Source organism: Rhea pennata, chromosome 2 (assembly GCF_028389875.1).
Source record: "Rhea pennata isolate bPtePen1 chromosome 2, bPtePen1.pri, whole genome shotgun sequence".
Lineage (NCBI taxonomy): Eukaryota > Metazoa > Chordata > Aves > Rheiformes > Rheidae > Rhea > Rhea pennata.
The window spans coordinates 76,376,054-76,396,326 of NC_084664.1; the positions used below are offsets into that span (position 1 = coordinate 76,376,054).

At 36.2% G+C, this 20,273-nt stretch overlaps 1 protein-coding gene across 5 annotated transcripts in view; it reads right to left on the reverse strand.

Annotated features, from left to right (window-relative positions):
* SEMA5A (semaphorin 5A) overlaps positions 1–20,273 on the reverse strand; it is a 305,622-nt gene that overhangs the window by 87,066 nt on the left and 198,283 nt on the right. For all 5 annotated transcript variants that reach the window (XM_062569790.1, XM_062569794.1, XM_062569792.1 and 2 more), the window contains exons 12-13: positions 9,801–10,008; positions 1,719–1,836 (exon numbers count right to left, since the gene is read on the reverse strand). In XM_062569790.1, coding sequence (XP_062425774.1) covers positions 1,719–1,836; positions 9,801–10,008 — 326 coding nt within the window. The remainder of the gene's footprint in view (positions 1–1,718; positions 1,837–9,800; positions 10,009–20,273) is intronic.

The window sequence follows — 20,273 nt, forward strand, 5'->3', positions numbered from 1 at the left end:
TTAATACCAGAATTCAAAGACTAAGCAACAGGTAGACTGCCCAGTAACAAACCCACTCATTCCAGTAATTCTTCCCAATACAGCACCCCAGCTAGACCACCAGCAAACTCTCCATGTAACCACATTTATTCTGTGGAATAACTGCAGGGAGGCACGATATGCTTCACACTTGGAATTGAATATATTGTACAGTACATCTAGTTACTTTACAATGAAGGACTCAAGGGCTAGACTAGTAACTGAATCCAGACTTTCTGTGAGACAGTGGCTATGTCTGTGGCATGGACATAAACTGCAAATGTAGCAAGTAAAACAGTTGGTGCTAAACATACATACTGTATATGCCATCCACATTTTGTGGGGTTTCCTTTGGACTGCCTCTCACCATGGATCATATGCCTATCAGTAGTTGGAGTACATTTTTGGTTTAATTTAATGTGAAAGTAATGCAGCGTATGTACTTCAAGATGGCTTTCCGATGACTTTTCTGATGATCAGTAAATGGGAAAAAACAAGCTATTTATCCTAAAAGTTGCTCCTTTTTCAAACTAGAATGCTAATGCAGATGAATCCAATGCAAACCTTTTTTATTTGGCCACTATGTCAGAGCACAGATGCAGAGGACAGGACAAAATGTTGCTTAAATAATTAATAATGCCAAACACCAACAATCAGAACCCAGGAACTAGTTTTCAGGGACCTCAGAATCACTGTAGTGACTTGTATCTACCAGATTGCTGCAACACCTGTACAGATCACAGGTGAGAGTTAGAAGTGCTCTATACTCATTTCTCTAATTCTCTAAACAAAGCACAAAAGCAAATAGAGATGAGCATCAGTAAGACTGAGATGAAGATTGAGTAAGAATGAGCTTGTTGAACACATGCAAAATAGGATACAGATGTCATGAGTATAAATTCATAGATGCGTGTGCTCCGGTAGCATGTGGGGACAAATCTAGGAAGCCCTTGTTACTGTTGAAAGAAGAATTGAATTGCAAAGGCTTCCTCTTCATGGACAAAAGACAAAGAAAAAGCAGCATGAGGCTACAAAGGGATGAGTTTGGTATCAGAAGGAAAATCCTTCTTACTCCTCTTCCCTGCTCAAAGAAGTGAGGGAAAAGAATCACTGTTAAAATAACACTCTAGTCACACTGAAAGGAAAACCAACTTTGTGGCTATTTATTTCATATTAAATTTATATTCAAAATTGTTTTCAAAGGGAAGTGTTGAGTGACCGTAAATATTAATGCTACGCTTGCCGCAACTATCACTCGTGTCATTTTGCAGGCAAGACCTATTCACTAGGTCAACCAATATAATTCATGTCTCCAATATATGAACTTTGAAAGACATTATATAGCTTTTTATATTAGCAATGATGATCTTAAAAGGAAAGATCTTCCAACAATTACATCATTTAAAGTACAAATGGGGAAAAATTTTGCAAAGGAAAACGTGCCAATATCTCTAATCTTGGTGAATGCTGTTCACTTTCAAGGTAGGAATGCAGATGTTGCAGTGAAGGAAAAAACTACCTTTTGAAAGAACTTTGATCACAGGATAAAGTAATTTGATAAGAAATAGACAATAAACACTTGGTTGAAATCTGATGGTTCAAAGCATTCTGAACTTGAGAAATCTTATGCCAGCTTGTGTCTATGAGAGTTGCATGGAATCAAAAGTCTTGAGAGATAAATTAAGGCTTTTTGGACTTACTGGACACACAGTAATGCTTTGCTCCCACTGACTCATGCTCAGACTTTCTTCCAGTGTTGTGCATTTCTTCAGTACCATGTCCCAGCCACAGTAAGGATCCTGGGATCCAATGCATGCACTGTGAATGAAAACCAGTCAGACATCATGAACTTTTACCCTGGTCTGTACAGGCCCAAAGATCTCTCAAAAACCACATGGCATCTCTTCATTTTGGCCAGATGAAATGACAAAGTCATGAATAGAGAAAAGTGAACTTGAATACCTATACCAAGCTAAAATTCCTTTTAAGCACAAAGCTGAATTTCCACTTGCACAGAGGATATGTAGACAAAAGTTAATATTGTATTTAATTATTGTAGAACTACAGCTGCAGAACTTAATTGCTACAGAACTAGAGCAATTCATGAAAAGCATACAAAGCATACGTTGTCTGCTCCAGGTAAAGAATTCAGAAGTTACAACTCTTATGCTTTTCTATTAGTTTTGGAATTACAGTTGTCATCTTAGTCAGAAATCTGATGAAAATGAATTAGAAAACCCTCTATAATAGCATTTTTTTTTTTTTTTTTTGCACTACTATAAAACCCTTGGAAATAAGTACAAGGTGGTGTTACTGGGTCTTATTAGGCAGAATGTAGGGACATCAGATTTTTGGCATCAAGAAATGTATATGTAAAGTATATTTATATGTAACAGAGGAAGCTAGCAGTGCTTGCTATATTTAATTTGCCTTACACATGCAACTGTGCAACTGTAAGAGAGTTGTGTAGCCTATTATGGAGATATTTTAATACTTCCAATGTTTATGTTTGAAATTTTTTAGGTTATAACCTTCAGGACAATTTTTTCTTCACTGTCTGAAATTCTACTCAGATACATCGGAGTTATAAACTGTTGAAAGTTGTCATATCCCTATCTTTTCTTGTTTTGATCTGGATAATTCTGGATCATTTTGTTAACATGATTCTCTAGCAGTACATTCAAAACCTGGACCCATGTATTTGCCAAAGCAGCAAAAGTTACTGCACTACGCATATCTGGAGGATATTCAAAGTAGTAGAGAGGATTTACTCAGAAGACAGGTTGCCATCACGCTTACCATAGACATTCCCTCCTAGTCACACATGAGATGGAGAAAAGGTTAAAAGGAAGAATGGACTTGTTCCTGGTCTGCTAAAGCCAGGAATCTGGGGCCAGGAGGAAATCTAGGGATAAAGGTGAATTAGTTCATTCTAAATGAATATTGGATTTCTACTGACTAATAACTGAAGTATGAGTTACACTACTCTAAAGCAGGCTAGCAAGAGTAGGCTATTTTCTCAAGCTATCACTAAGCAGGCTAACAGAACTTCTCTACTTCAGTTATACCTGAGGCAATTTATTCAGACAGAAGATGAGGCACAAATGAACAGCATTCAGAACAAAGCATGTAAAAAACCCATATGGTCTGGACTAAAAATAATGCATAATGCATACGCATTCATTATGCAATAATGAAGAAAATTTAACATTAAGAGCTATATCCTCATACCATAGATTTCAATGAGACTTTTACAATTCATTTCAGTGGAAGAAGGTAGTCCTACATTAATCTACATTTTAAGTGCTAATCTAATATCTCTTTGAGCTGTAACATTTTATTCAAAGAATGCATACACATAGGAAGTGCTTCTTCTGAGACTGTTCAACGAAATATTCTTCTCTCTTTACCTGTATAGTGTATTTTGATGATCAGAGGTTACTTCAGTCTTCTGACCCTCTCAAATATTTCTACCGAGACAGCTATGCCTACCTAGTTCCAATTACTGTCAGCTGTGATCTGTAAATTTTGTATATTAGGAACTGAACTGAGGTCATCACCTTACTTCATGTGAATCAGATTCTTCACTGCAAATTTGTACATGTAACTAAAGATGAAAGACTGCCTTAAGTTCCAAAACCATTGTGCCATTCATGTCTGAATGAATACATGAATTTGATAACAGACTTCTATAAACAGATATCTGTCAGAGTATTCATTATTACTGGTTTAGTACATATATATGCAATGAAGAAGGGAGATCTACAAATAGAGGTGACTGATGTAGAAGAGCATAAATGTAGGTATACAATTTACAGAGTCCAATGAGCTCAGAGATGCATATGAAATATTCAGAATTCTGCTTAACTCATCTCTGCAATGCTAAGAAAAAGTAAAGCCTTTAATCATGTCAGGCACTCTGTGTGGGACTGCTGTTGCTTCCTCCTACTTCCATTTCTTTAAGACTATCAAAATGGATGTAGGTATGATTCAATGTAGCAGCATGCACTGACAACACTCGCCTTAAATCTACAAGCTGTTCCCTTCAAAGCCAGAACCAGGGATTTATGTATTATTTATTTAGTGAAGTGTTTATAACTCACAGTTCTTTGAATACAGATGCTTTCAACTTGTTCTGCTATGGTTCTGGGAGCAAATTTGAAAGACAACTTTCAGAGAGCTCTCTCTGCAAGAGAATGTAGGGTTGTCATTCATTGTAAAAAGTAATGTCTGAGGCGTCCCAGGTTTCTATCCGTGGTCAATTAGCCAAGACAGAGCTTCCAATCCTCTGATCAGGAGCTAGGAACCAGGGAGTGCTTAGACTGCGAGGTGTAAATCCATGGTTGGCAAATAAGCTCTGAAACTCTGAGCTACCTACGTTACAAGACTCTTCTAGAGCAACTGATTTTAGGATTCTCCTACAAGTTCATGTGAGAAAATTAAAGGTCACTTTTGAAAATTAATTTCTATGCATTTTTACTAATAAATATGACCCTTTACTGTGAGATGTCTATATTAAGGATGTGTGTGTGTGCGTGTATAAAATACATTTATCGGTCTATCAATCAAAATTCCTTTTTTTAACCAGATACATGTGCTTACAAGAAAATATAGGCAAGCGTAGATTACACAAATGGTTTGACCATATTGAAGAGCATTGGCAAAATATTTCAAGTGCAACAAAATGTGAATGATCGGTTTGTCTCTGATGGATGTCGGGGGCTAAAAAGACTAAGAAACTTTCTGCAAAAACCTTGGTTCTCACAGAGAAAACATGAAATACAGTTCAACCTCAGATCTATATAGCTTGTATTGATTCCATCCCCAGTGGAATCTCTGAATGAGGAAAACTTCCAACTGTTACTTATTTCATAGTTTTCTGGACTTTACAGATGTTTGCATGACTCCCCACAGATTGAAGTTATTTTTTTCAGTGTATCTAACATGTAAAAAAAAAAGACTCTGAATTTAAAAAACGTAATGTAATCTTTCAGGCAGGATTATGGCTTGTCCCAGATTGGGAAATTTATGAGAACTATTATTCTGGAACATTACTCTGGAACCACTATTTCAGATTAGGCATCAAGTGGTTCTAATATTCCAATGTAACAGTGCATTTTTCTGATTTAAACTGGGAAAAAAATGCATATTTGGAAACAATGAAATCCATCCAGATAGCCAAAAATAACTATTATGGAATGATTACTTCATAATAGCAATTCCAATTAATATCCATGGGTAGGTAAGCTACTTTAGAAATACTAGTGTCTAGTAATAGTTTAAAACACAATACTGATTGTCAACTTCTATACTAATAGTATATAGGAATAATTATTCTATTATTTAATGATAGCTACAGTGTTTTATTAGCAGGAGAACAGGCTCTCAGTCAGTTCAAGAGTACTGCTGTGGAAGCAACACCTATAACTAAGACAAAATGAAGGAATGAAAGTGTTTGAAATACTTAATCCAATAATTTTGGTAGAGTTCTATAAATAAAATCAATCACAAGCAAATTTGCAATAACTGTCTTAACCTGTTTGTTTAGCTAAATACCTATTTTAGTACTGTGCTGTTACAGTTATCTTTTGCATATGTACACACTGCTTAGCTGATGGCTAACAAAGACAACAAAGTAAACATGGAGTAAAACGGAGAAAGAAAACTCAGGGTTATAGTAGAATAGCCATGAAAAACTTAATTAACAAGTTATTTTACAAATTAATTAACAAAATTAATTTGCTACAACATTGTAACAAATTAGAAAATTAATTAACCAATCCTGTGACCTAATAATATTTTAAATATATAATGAAAAACATCATTTAAAAACTCCTCCTCCTTTTTTTTTTTTTTTACACCAGAGAAGTCATTATTTGTACAGCTATTAGCAGATGGCACCATTTATTTATTCAGACATAACTTCAAATTACGATTAGTTTTTGAGCCTTTTAAATGCATGACACCTATCTTCCATCAGGGATAACAATTCCTGATGATTTGCTTGACAAGACTATGTAGCACATACAGTATAAGCTTTCATTGCCTCTACTTCTAGTATTGATACACTGAAAAAATCCAGTACAAATTATAAAATAAACAAACTTGCCAAATTAGGCTACAGCTCCAATAAAAGAGAAATGATTGATTCTTTTTTTTTTAGGCGATCAAGTCCTTACCCTTCATTTCTTACTCTTCATTACAGATACATAAGGCCTTGAAAGTCAATAGCAAACACTCTAATTTAGAGATTTTAATAGTTTGTGATAATTATTTTATTATCTCTCATTATGGTTAATTAGCTGTATAAAAGTTAGCTGTACTTTATGCTTGGCCTACCCAACCCTGAAGAAGTGTAGGAGAATTCTCAGTGAGAACTGTTTCTGCAGCAAATAATTTTGCTGGAGTTTAGTAAAATTACGATAAGCATGTGTGAACCCAACACCCAGGTAATAATAACCTGGTCAAATTGGAAGAATTTCCTGCAAGTATAGCCAAACTAGGGCAACAGATCTGCTGATTTTAGTGTCTGTTCTGGAGCACGGAAAGCTTTTGGGTGAACCGTTTGTAATAATTCACATAAGCCAAACTCTTTTTTTCTTAGCTGATTTCTGAAAACAGCGTTATTACAGTAGGATTTTCCAAATTACTCAGCTACCAGCAGAACCCTGAGGGAGACACGCTCCAGGGAAATTGTCAGCCCAGATAAGTAACATGTGGCAATTCATACACAGTGAACACAAACGCTGTGGCATAAGGGGAAGAAGTGCTGAACAACCCTAACTATAGGTGGGATAAAGGGCTCTGCCTGTGATATCTTCTACTGCCACAGCATTAAAAGATACAGTGAACTGCACTTAGAGTAGCAGAAAAAAAAAATCGAATTCCTCTCCAAATTTTTCCAGTGCTTTTGATAACAGTGACTGTGAGAGCAAAAACCTACAAAAGGAAAAAGACAGGGATTGTGCAGGGCTCCGAGCTGGTGGAATAGGGCTTAAATCACAGAGAATGTCTGTCAGAGCCCACCATCAACTAGAGTATCTGCCACAGTTATAAAAGTGCAAGAGGAACAGATTTACAAGGAAATACTAATGACTAAATACATACAGCATATCAGAATAGCAATTAAGGGAACATAATAAACTGCTAAGAAAAATGATAACAACTTGCTCTAGAGGCTGGTACATGAAGATAAAACAAGAAATACTGAAATCAAATTATTTTTGTATTTATATAAAGAAAATTAGACAATCTCAAGAAAGTTATCTTAACATTGAGATATTAAGTTGTGGAACAGAAAGATTGAAATCATAGTGTCTGAAACTTTCGCAATAAAACTAAATAAAAAGATTAGAAAAGATTAGACTCTGAACCCTCTGCCATTGACACAGAAAAACAAAACAGATGAGCTAGTACTTCTTCAGTCTTTTGGCTTTTTAAAGGCTATTATTTATATACAAGCACACTCTATTTCTCAAAAATTATGTGAAGTAGGTATTAAAGACTACACATTGCCCTTGATCTGTGGAAGAAACTCTAGTTTCATTGATGGAAGTTCAGAATACAGCCTTGGTACAGTTATACAGTCCTATATATGACAAATGCGAGTAGATAAAATTAAAATAATCAAACACAAAGGACTATAATGCTCCAAGGTACTGCACATCAGTATCTTTTTCCCTAGATAAGGTTTTCCACTAAATTACCCTTTGCTATAGTATAGAAGTAGTAGTTGACAAGAGATAACAAGAATTTGAGTAATGCAGTGAGTAAGTTTCAGCTTAGGTTTTTATTGTCTAGTGAAACTCACAGCCCAGAGTAAAGCACCTACATTCTCTCTGCATGTACAGAACCAAATATCCTCCCAATCCAACATTAAAATCAGAACAGCCTAATCAAGCCAAACGTAAGTGATAGGTGAGAGAAAGATTAAGCCTGAGTTTTCCAAAGAATCTCAGTTCCTAATGATGGATGTATGAGGAGATGCCTTGCCTTATTTCATCTGGATCACAGGTGCAAATCCTCTCCACTCTCACAAAACAGAGAGAGAGTGGATGTTTTTTTTTTTCTTTTTTTTTTTTTTTTTTTTTTTACCAAGAAGAAAGCATAACCTCTTTGGTGCAATGAATACCTAGTTATTCCAAGCAAAGTGATTCAATTACAAAAGAAATGACTGAGACTCTCCATGAAGAATAATTTAACTCCTTTGAGCAAGCCATGTCGATGTAAGATGGTAAGTCAAATTCCCCTAGGCAGAGGAATAAATTATCTTTGGAACACTTCAGAACAGAATATGGGACCTTTAACTACTACTGTTCTACTCAGTAAAATGGAGACAGCACCATTTTTTCCTTCTTTCACTGTTTTGGTACAAGACTGAACGCTGTAAGTTCTTGAATCTAGTCATTGTCCTCCACTACTCATATTGAGATAGGAATGCCTAGCCTGTGGTTACGAACAGGGTTTAGGATTTGAACTAGCAGTTCACATATACTAGGACATACATGTTTGCTCATGCAATCAGGGTAGCACTGAAATATTAGGGAACTCTACTGACAGGAACACTGGTGCTAAGGAACTTGCAATGCTGCCACACAGACAACAGCTCAGCAGATATTCTGGAGGGCTGAACTCTGGTTTTCAGAGTTCATACCTCATTAATATCATATGCATTGAGGTGCACTGAGTTTGGATCCAGCCTGGAGTCGTTTCAAGTGGAATGTAGGCTTGGTGCTAATATGGGACACCAAGCTATCAAGCTCTTTTATTTTATCATTCCTATTGTGTACATAGACCCCAAGAAAATATGGGATAGCAGCCAGCCCTGCTAAATACATCTGCATTTATATATATAAATTTCATAAAAATATTTATGAAAATATGTTCAATGTCTTGCAAAATCAGAATGGCATAATCATCTCATATTCAAGGGAAGAGAGAAGCACAAGCATATGTCCTTGAAGACTTTTCCTTCTTCAGATATACAGATAGGCACCTCTCCACACAAATAAACAAACAAACAAGAAAAAAAAAAAAAAAAAAAAAAAAAAAACCCAGGTCCTTCATGTAACCAGATGGAGAAAGCAAACAAAAAAGGGCTGTGGTACCACCAAATATCTTGTTTCAACTGGCTACATAAAAGAAAGCTGAACCTTGTCCCTATGATGGACACTAAATCAGCCAGAAGCTTGGTGGGGAGACTTGCCTACAACTTTTCCTTAAATTGAGCTTTGCATGACCTTCAGTGGAGCTTTGAATGTCTTATCACTACTATTTTAGCAGAAAAGAATTGGGAACAACCAACTATTTTTAAAGCAAACAAAGCTCAGTGGTGCTATATAAGACAGAATAAACGAAAAGTGTTTGTACATAGTAATTCTCCCTTTCCCTAGTCCATTCAGCTTTCCAGAGCAGAATTTGATCATCTGAAAACACATTAAATTTATCTTTTAATTTCAAGCTTTAAATACATACATCAGTAGCTGTGTTGCACATTATCAGATATTTATTTGCAATATAAACCATTCCCTGCTGTTTCATTTGTGCAATTCAAATTCTGTACAATGGCATTTAAATATCAATATAATTTCTTGGGAGTCTCATCTAGTGCTAGCAAGCTAGTTTACTATGAGAAGTCCCCAGAGATCATTCTGATAAGCAATGTACATGGAGAGCCACAGCTATAGAGAGGTAATTAATGTGGACTACTTGCAACCACTTTGCACTTTTCCTGCAAATCCCATATGCATTTTTCTCCAATAAAATTAAGTAATTCTTCATACCTGTATGTTCTGTAGAAGAGACATCTCTTCAGGGGGACCTTAATCACATGCTCCTGAAGGCCTACAAACAGAACACTCTGGCTATGCAGGATTTGGAGACTCCTGATGGGTTCTCTCTGACTTACTGGCAAGAGTTCAATTTCCTCAAGCAGGCAGCTGTTTGACGTCTGATTCATTGGGGCAAGTACTTTCTTAATAGTGCCATAGTCTGCAAAGGCAAGAGAAAAATCAGTTTTCAAAAATCATACTAGTAATTCTAGCTATTCAATTTCATTTAGTGAACCATCTTCCTCCCATTCTGAATATTTTCTAAGAAACTTAAGTTGCAGGGCTTTGACTGGACTTTCCTAAATTGCTCACAGTGCAATGAAAAGAACCTGAAAATAACCATTAAAGACTTTTAAATAATGTAATATAACAAAAAAGAAGTTTATTTATGCAGGACAAGCTTCACAGCAGTAGACACTAGAAAATAAGCATTACAAGTTTGGTTATTATGAATGCACATTTGCAAAATATTTTGATAGCAGGGATTATTGATTCTAACTTACCAGATTGTAGTGCAGTTTATGATATTTAAAGCAGCTTGTTTGTTTACAAACAATAAAGTCCATTATTGCCTTAGTTTGTTTAAAAATTGAAAGTGTTAAAAACTCTGAGTTTTAAATATGTAGAGTATTTAATATGCATGAATATATGTATGTTTTAAAAGCTGAGTCTAGGGGAATATGACCCCTAAATATGGATGCTTCACTTCTTACCAATCTGGATTTCCTGTTTTTGCCCTTCACTTTTATTCTTATGATGATTCATAAGCAAAGACAGTTAAACACCACAAAGCTGTGTCAGGCCACTGAAGAGACTTCTGATTCACTCACTAAATTTTTTCAATAATTTAAAAATATCAAAGAACATTTGTTCTGAACAGAAAGGACTGCATTTTCCCCCTGGTAAGTAGTTAAGCTAACTATCTGACCAAAACAGCACTATGCAATTTTCTGTGTGCCAGCGAAAGTAAACACTAAAGATTCAATACTGCAAACCTTTACTTAGATCAGTACTAACTCTTGCAAAGTCTAGAACAAATGAAACATCTTCTATGAGTAGGCAACACTCACAAGACTAACTTTTGGAGAGATGCTCTGTTTTGCAGCCCACTAAATACAACTTTGCCATTACTGGTAAAAGACCACGGGCTTTGTACAAACCTGACAGCTTTAGGTCTCAAGATATGTCTGGGTCTGCCTTGGCCTGGGCTGGTTTTGGCTGTGGCAACAATTGCCCCATGGCCATGCACTTATTGCCTTGTCTGCATTAGCTTTGCTCTGGGGACACTCCAAGGGCCAGGACCAGCATCTGTGTGGTCACTGTGGGACAAACAGCCACCCACCGGGGTGCTGAGCTGCAGGAGAGTGGTGTGCAGCATCCAGGCTATGCCTGGGAAGTAAGGAGAAAGAGGCAGGCTGGGGGTAGGAAAATGTATAACAGCCCCAAGGAGACTCCAGAACTGCAGACAAAGAAACCCCACCATGAATACAGCATATCTTCAGAAGGAGAACTCAAGAAGTTAATTACTGTTGTAATCTTCTTCCTCCAACTGCGACTCTTGAGGAAGACTAAAGAATCAACCTTAAGACCAGTAGAATCCCTTACTGATCTTCCATATCCTATCTCCTTTACTTCAAATTCCTTCTGCTTATGCAGAAGGTTTTACACGGGTCCTCTGAGAGTGAAAGTTACTGTGAGGATCTGTTTTTAATCTGGAACTTTGAGAGAGACACAGATGATGAGTATTGTTGGTTTTGTTCATGAGACTATGATACTTACCAAGGGTATGGAGTTAACAGCCTCCTCAAACTATACTTGATTAAACCAAACCATTACAGTAGTACTTTCAAAATCAAAGCCAGGCACTTTGCTCCAGGGTTTCCAGTTCTATCACAACCACAATATTATGCATTCACCCTCTGACAGAGATTGTAGATTTCCTGAAGAACTTTTTTGTAAGTTCCACCATCCAAAGTGTGGTATGTTTAGCCCTGTTCATGCCACAGTTGCAAAGAAAAGTAAAGAGAGAAGTAGGGAAATAGATGAGTCTCAAATAAAACTCTGGGGCATTGAGTTTTTCAGACCTGTCAATATCTTTCAAGTGAATATTTTTCTTGTAATTACAATGCCTGTCCACTGCTGCTAAGGAATAGCTACAGAGAATGAAGAAGAGTAAACACAGATCTTCCTAATGGATCTAACTTGATTGTCATGGGTATAGTGAAGCTCCAATTTTACCACAAACATCAATGGTGAGTCCAACAGCTATTTAAGGCTTTGAATGAATGGCATTTTCACATCCTGACACTAAGCAAGACTTGCTGGAACAGATCCAGACACCTGACAGCATTGGTTTCCACTGAGGATGACTGAGTATATACAGGAAAAGTAAAAGGTAATGACGTTGGCCAGATTCAGCAAATTATGTAGTCTTTTAGCTTGTACTGCAATACTTTTAAAGAGATGCAAAACCAGGAACTGCATGTTAGAAATCTAATCATTGTGAACGAAGATGATGAACAAAGAAAAATTCTAGCTAAAATATTACTATCTAATGCATTGGAGATCATTAAGAACTGAATGGAAAAGCCAAGATGAGGCTGTAGAGAATAAGCTTGCAGACTACTTACTCTGTAATGAACAAAATGATAATGGGACAAAGTCAGAGAACAATGATCTCTAAAATTGAAAAGCCAAGTTGTAGCCAAGATGTAAATGGTAGAAAAATAGCCAGCAATAGAGAATGCTGCACTACAACAAGAATGTAGTTGAAAACATTATTACTTTTGTGGTGACAATTGCAAAGGAAAAGAGGACGTGAACTCACAAAACAAATGTTAAAAGCAACAAATTAATAAACTCGCCATTTTTTCAGTTCCCTACAAGAAATAAAGACACTCAAAGAAGTTGTAGCAACTTCTCGCTATTGAAAAGAATAAACATTTATATGAGCTATTAAGTTTATAAAAGATGGCTGTGTTCATCAAGTAAAAATATCTTTTTAGAAATCATCAGATATGGGGCAGTATAGAAGCATGTGTATTTTACTTCTTTAAAAGAAGGGAACAATTCTACCTATTCCCTTTTAGGGGGGAAACATTTCCAATCTTAAGTCCTGCCATTTTGGACAGTGAGACAAAACCTAACTAAACATTCATTGTAATATGCAATACAGTACTCAGACAATTGCAAGAATCTTCACATTTACAGGCCCTGGTCCTCATGGGGGACTTTAATCACCCTGAGACCTGCTGGAGGGACAATGCTGCAGGGCACAAGCAATCCAGGAGGTCCCTAGATTGTTGGTCCCTGGATGACAACTTCCTACCTCAGGTAACTGAGGAGCAAACAAAGATCTGCTGGACTTACACACAAGGAAGGAGTAGTAAGAGATGTGAAAGCTGAGGGCAGTCTTGGCTGCAGGGATCATGAGATGGTCAAGTTCAGGATCCCGTGGGGTGGGAGCAGGGCAAAAAGCAGGACCTCAACCCTGAATTTCATGAGAGCTGACTTCGGCAATGTTCAGGGACCTGCTTGGAAGAATCACACAGGATACTGCTGGAGGGAAGGTATTCAAGAGAGCTGGCTGACATTCAAGGATCACCTCTGCCAGGATCAAGAATGGTACTTCCCAATAAGCAGAAAATGAAGCAAAGGCAACAGGAAGCCTGCACAGATGAACATGGAGCTCCAGACTATACTCAAACTTACAAAAGGAAGTGTGCAAAAGGTGTAAGAAGGGACAGGCAGCCCAGGAGGAATACAGACACACTGTCTGGGCATGCAGGGATGGGGTCAGGAGAGCTAGAGCTTTCTAAACTGTATGAATTGCCATCAAAAGAAACTTGTAAATTATCTCAGATATATCCCCAGGCCAGCTGTGTGCCTGTATTTGTGACTTTACATGTATTCCTGTACTTCCTGAACACTGTGAGGTTTTTTTACAGATCTGAAATCCCACTGCTTGCATATATCAAAAACCAGCAAAACTCACTGTAAGTTATAAACTGAGAATAGTCCATGTTAGAGAAACTGCAAATAAGGGACTATTAGGAGACTTACACAATGTTCCCAGAATATACTGCTGAGAAAATTAAGATGTCTAGTTTATCCAGTTGCACACCACTATAATTTAAGAGATGGAGGAATATGGTCAATACATAGGAAAGCAGCAGTTAGTAGAAGCCACAAAAAATGGAGGCTAAAGCTATATACTTAGTGCTTCAAGTGACATTTGTAACTGAGCCTCAGTAAGGCATCACCTATGCAAAAAACACACTATTCTATGTATTTAGGTGAAAACAACCTAATTTTCCTCATTTATACCTATCTGTCAATATAATAATCAGATTTATTGTTTTAAACAAAAGCTTTAAATTAACAGAGGAATATTTGAAACAACTACGGATTACAAAGGTTTTCAAGGAGAATAATTGCATATACACCTTTGAAAATGGTATTTATTAACTGATTTGATTTTGTTCTTTATATGCTATATTTTGCATTTATTTGCTGGACTCAAAATATTTTGTCATTGGGAAAATGAAAGCATTCAGATAATAAATCAATGTTGAAATGAAAGAAAAAAGTGTCAATGCTAAACTCGTAAATTTTATATATTATATATATATAAGTATTGCTTATATTCATCATATAAAATTTGTTTTCATTGCATAGCATTCAAACAGAAAAAAAAGATATTAATATAGTCTTTAAGACAGAGTTATTTCAGACAAATAAATTCAGATACCAAACATAAAAATGATATACAGACATGAAAGATGGGGGAAAAAAAGGGGGGGGGGGAAGAAAAAAGAAGAAGAAGAATGTGCCCGGCGGTCAATCAGCATTGTGTCTCTGAGAAAAAATACATCAACAGAATTTGCCATCCTGCACTGCAGGAACTGAAAGAAAACACTATCACATGGGAGAACATGCATTTGTTTAACCAGAGAAAATTATTCTCCAGAGAATATTAGAGAGTATGAGAAAATGAGAGAGTATTAGATGGCATCATGGCTTATGTGCTCATCATGAGGAAAAAAGGCTCAGGAGCAGCTAATGCAGCAGCTGGTTTTGCCTACAAACGGAAAGCCCAGGACTTAAAATTTCTCAATCTGTGTAACATCAAAAGAGATCTTGATCCAAGTAGCTTATGAGAGGATTTAAAAATTGTTGCTCTTTTTAAAAATAGCTTTGAAATTAGTTTAAATCATCACTATATGTATATACCACACATCAGTATACGGATAATTTAAACCATTGCTATAATCTGTTTTCTGATATAGGGGTGGGGTAGAATTTGGTTTAAACTAAGAGTAAGTTTAGAAGATAAGAGTTTGTAATCATTCTCTGTTACTTAATCTGTCCGGTACCTCCAGGTTTCTGAGGAACATTTGATTCACAGAAATAGGTTTTATCACACTATAGCTGAAAGGGCAAGAGAGCTTCAATATCTTTTGCTTTAAGAATTAACAATATATTCTTGGGAAATGTAGCACCAGTACAAGATATGATGTTACAGAAATCAAAAAAAGAATAGGTAGACTTTAAAATTCCCATTATTTGGAGAGTTGTACTGTAAAGAAAAATCATATTTTTACATATATATTGATTAATTTTCTCCCCATCTTTGGGAGAACCAAACCAACCATGAGGTCAAAAACTGAATAGGGAATTCTGATGCTTCACCAAAGCACAAATTCCAAATCAGAAATCTTTATTTTCTGAGCTGTTTCTACATGTTGATATCTTGTATTTCCATTTGAAACCAAATCATCGTTTGAACAATCTGGACAGCATTCTAGTTATTTGTTCTTTTTCTCTACTTCTAAAATATTTTTCAGTATAATATATATAAGGTTATTTTTCAACAAGTGTCAGTCAAAAATGGAGATTCAAAACATGTTCAATTTTGCAGCCATGAAAGAGAATAAAAACTATGATAAACATAGGAAAAAATTCAACAATAAACCGCTGCTATTGCTTTGCTATTATAGCTCATTATCACAATGAAGATGGTAACAGGACAATGGCAGATATTAACAGAAATACAAATATAAAGCAGATTTATTAGTTTAAAAAGTCAATCATATAATTGTAAAACAAAAATTCCTAACAAATGTAGCTGGCAAAACAAAAAAATAGATTTTTATTGCCATTTTCTGAGAAACACTGTAAGCTGTTACATTCTGCCCTAATAATATAGAGATTTATTTTTAAACACTTACTAGGCTAAATAAAATGTCTGATACTCTCCGCACAATCATTTATTCACAGGAAACAATCTTAAGATACTTTCTCAAGTGTCTTAGTTTTCCTTACTCCACTGTCGGACATTGCTTTCTGTTGGAGAAAAGTTTCACAAACAACCTAGAGCACTCCCAAACCATTTGCTCATGGATGTTTGACTTTTGGCCTAACTGAAGATCTCAGACCTGACTCCCTACTTGCTCTTTGTAGTTCAAAAAAACGCAGAACTGCTTATAAGCCTACACCAAGTCAACCATATTTCTAGCTGGATCATTACAGCATCATTAGAGCATCCCATGAAATTGGCCTCAATGATGCGCAAACAAGTGCTGTTAGATAAGAAAGCTAAATTCTGGGGCTTGAGAAATCTTCCAGCTTGTTCATGTGAGACCTTAGCCCAGAACAGTGAAAATGTGGTGGTCTCAGAGTTTTTGGCCCCACAAGTAGTAAATAAAAATACGAATTCTTTCTAATCCTAGGTCTGCTCCAGAAACAAAACCAGAGGTCCTGTTTTATGACCCTAGTCTTTATATCTAATCATTCTCTTTCCATGACTATTTTCCAAAGGACTTTGGACTTCAGAGGCTGTTTGTTTATTTGTAGTATTTGTAGAGAGTAACACAAATCTAAGAATCTGAGGTCAAATTGGAGTATAGATTTTCATAGCTCTAAAGCAGTTGGAGAAGTCCAGGCTAAAATATAGTCATCGTAGTCAGCAAATACTTTCAGTAAAAAGAAAAAAGTCAACAAAAATGAGCAAGGAAGGAAAGACTCCCAAATTTAAGGAAAAGCAACTTCTACAATTAATTAATCAAAATTTCCTGTCTGCTGTCATTATTTGCTGTTCATGGCATCCTAACATAGAGTTCTCTGGCATCTTGACAATTAAAAAGGAAGCATTAAAATAGTGTGTTTATGATTTTTATATATTTTAATAGAAGCTATATGCAAATTATTTAAAAACAATTATAGCATATACTCTTAGCGCATAACTGTACAGAAGGTATTTAGTTTACTAAATTAGATTTAGCAGAGACAGGAAGAATTTGGCTTTTTCTTCGAAGAAAGTACTGAAAGCAGCACTTGAAAATAAAGAAAAGTCCTACATGAAAAAAAAAGTTTTTTTTAAAAAAAAAGCTAGTATTTCTGCAATCTATTTTTTCAGTTTTCAGTTGTAACAAAAGCACTCTTTGACAGTCCATTAAAAGTAAAGACTTACAATATTTTAGATTTATCTTCTTTATCTTTGGCTCAAACTCCTTCTTACTCCCTCATTCCTATTACATTTCAAGTAAATGTTAACGAGCTTTACAATAACAGAAATTAACTTGAATTAAAGCAGAAATAAGATACATTGTTGATAGTGCCTGTCAACAAGGAGGTGTGAGTGTCCACTATAGGTGCCCAGGGTTTTAAGTGAGGAGGATCATTTGAATTCATATTTAGAAACCGAAACGTGCAATTTTAGCCATAATTTGTGAATATCTTCTGGAATGATTAGCAAGAAAAGCCTTCTAATGCCCCAGTCTCTATTCCAAGAGAAACTCCAGCTGACAGAGATTCTGACAACTACATGTCAACCTTCAAATGTGTTTATTTTATGAAATGAATATTTATGGCCTATGCTTTCTGCATGCAAATCAGAACTGCTGCTTCACAGGGTTTTTCTGAGTGAAAAAGTACAGATCTGGATACTCACTCTTCTTAGCTAAGGAGCTTTTTTCCAACAAAAACTGTGTGCTTGGTAGGACAGAAGGAGTATGTAAATTAATGGCAAATACTGCCCAACGTTGAATGAAATAAAGACAAAATAATCTAGCACTGCCACGCTTTCTTGAAAATATTCAGATTGTTTTCTCATTGAAGATTAGCTCCCATTCCTCCCAAAAAGAAATTCAGTTTGAATTTTCAAATATAAGAAATTTGGAATACTTGTGTCAAAGGCATTTGGGAAAACTACCACCTCAATCTACTATTTTTTCCAGAGAAAGCTTCTTTAATAGAGGGTAGTCTTTAGACCACTGCTGTCTCCTGTAGACTCCATTCCCATGTATCGTAATGTCTTTAAAACATCAAGAATACATTCAATTTGCAGTTGAATCAGCAAAAATTTCTGCCAGTAATTGCCATGAAAATGTTAAATACCTGTTTTAATACAGACAAGATCTACTACTCCTTAAAATACAATAAGTTGTAAGTTGGTAGTATTAAGAATTCCACTAAGAATATTTCCTGGGAATCAAACAAATACTACATTTTAAACAACAGTGCAATTTGTATACCACCCCTCTGTGCCTGTTTCAGGTCTTGGATCAAGAACTGAAATTGAAACTCAGTTGCAGTCAGACTGACTCAGAATCATTCAAACAAATAGGCAATTCAAGTCCTAAAATGAAATGCAGATTTATTTGAAACTAAAATGCAAAGCAAACAGCAGCTAAAACAAAGCAGCATGCCACTGCTGGAACTGCTAGTCCCTAAAACTGAAATATGTTTTCTTTGCTTCCTCTTGATCTCTTTCTAGAAAAAAAAGAACATACATATACATATACACAAACACACACACACATACATATATGTACATGCTAAGCAGCACATGCTAAATTATGTGTCTCACCTTCCACAGCAGTTAACGCTGTTTCCTTCACAAAGAATGAATAACAAACTAAACTACTCCTTTTTTTCAGCTCACTAGATTGGAGCGCGTAGACACTTGTGGCAAATTTTTACCCTCCCTAGCTCTGAAACAGATGTTTCTTGCCAAGTCTGGCAAAGAAAATACAGTACTTTCAACAATCACTAAATAAATGTATTTTTCATGGATCATGCTCATTATCATACCTTTACTTACTATTTCTCTTCCGATTGCAATCTTATATGAGATTTTCAGCTTGCCAAAGATGTGACTGAGAGATAAGATCCAAGTTTATAAAATTATGTCCAATATGGAGGAAATCAATCCATCCATAACAGTCCATGCATTTGACTTGCTCAGAAGCAACATATAACTTTACAATACCTATAAGCAAAAATTAAAGCAGCTACAGCTCCGTTACAGGCTACAGGATAGGCAAATCCACTTACTAACTGCCCAATTCATTCTACACTACTTCTGTTTACATGATATAAAGCATTAGTTATTCTAAGCCTTTATTAATCAGTATGTTTGATCTTTTACTTGCAAGCTCATTTAATTGTTTTTCAATGAGAAAAGTATGAGGCAGTTTTAATACAGAAATTACTGTGTAGATCAGTTTGCAGACTTATGAGATCTGGACTCAATTGTCATCTCTGTCAAGATTTCATGTGTGAACTGCTATTCAGAATAGTAGGACCTTCTAAAGGAAAAATTGCAAAACTTAAAACTTCACCTGTTGTAGCAGTCTCTCTCGGCTGTAGTCAAGAAAAATCACATGTCTAAGAGCTGCGTTTACATGCACCAAGGAGGAACACAGCATTGGAGAGCAGGAGCAGGAGGAAGAGAGCAGCAAGGTGCTGAGTTTGTGAACAAATCCCTGCTCCTTACTTTTACACCCTGCGAGCAATAGGCACCTTTCATGTCCTTAGGGCACTTCAGGGAGAACTTAGCCTGCTTACTTAAGAAGGCTTTGGAAAAATGATGTAAGAGTCCCTCTAGCATGGACTGGAGCCAAGGCATCGCCTTTCTGATTGAATTCTCTACCTATTTGGCTGGAGAGCTGTCCTCCTTCTCTTTGGTCAAATGAATCCTGAGCTCTTTCTGCAGGTTACAGCACCTGCAGGCAGTGGAAGCGAGAGGCTCCTCCATGTCCAGAGTAGCCACTTATCTAATGCATTAAGCATTCAACGAGGAAGTGGAAGAGATAGCTTTAAACTTGCTGAAGCCCACGACAGCTTCAGCTACTTGATGATGTCTCCAAGCCAAGTATTATCACGTACATTCTCTTCCAACGTATTCAAACATGCAACAAAAACATTCAACACCAGCATTGGCTTAGGACACGCTGCTTGAACAGGAAAGACGCAGTTAAAACTACAGCATAACACCTTTACGTGAGTCTGAGGAATAGCAAGCTGTTTCTTAGGACCCGGCAGACTAAAACTCATGGGTGATCGACAATAATTTCATGTTTAGCTCCAATCCTCCACACTCTTTCTCTTTTACTTTCTACTGGAGGTGTTAGGAAATTTCAT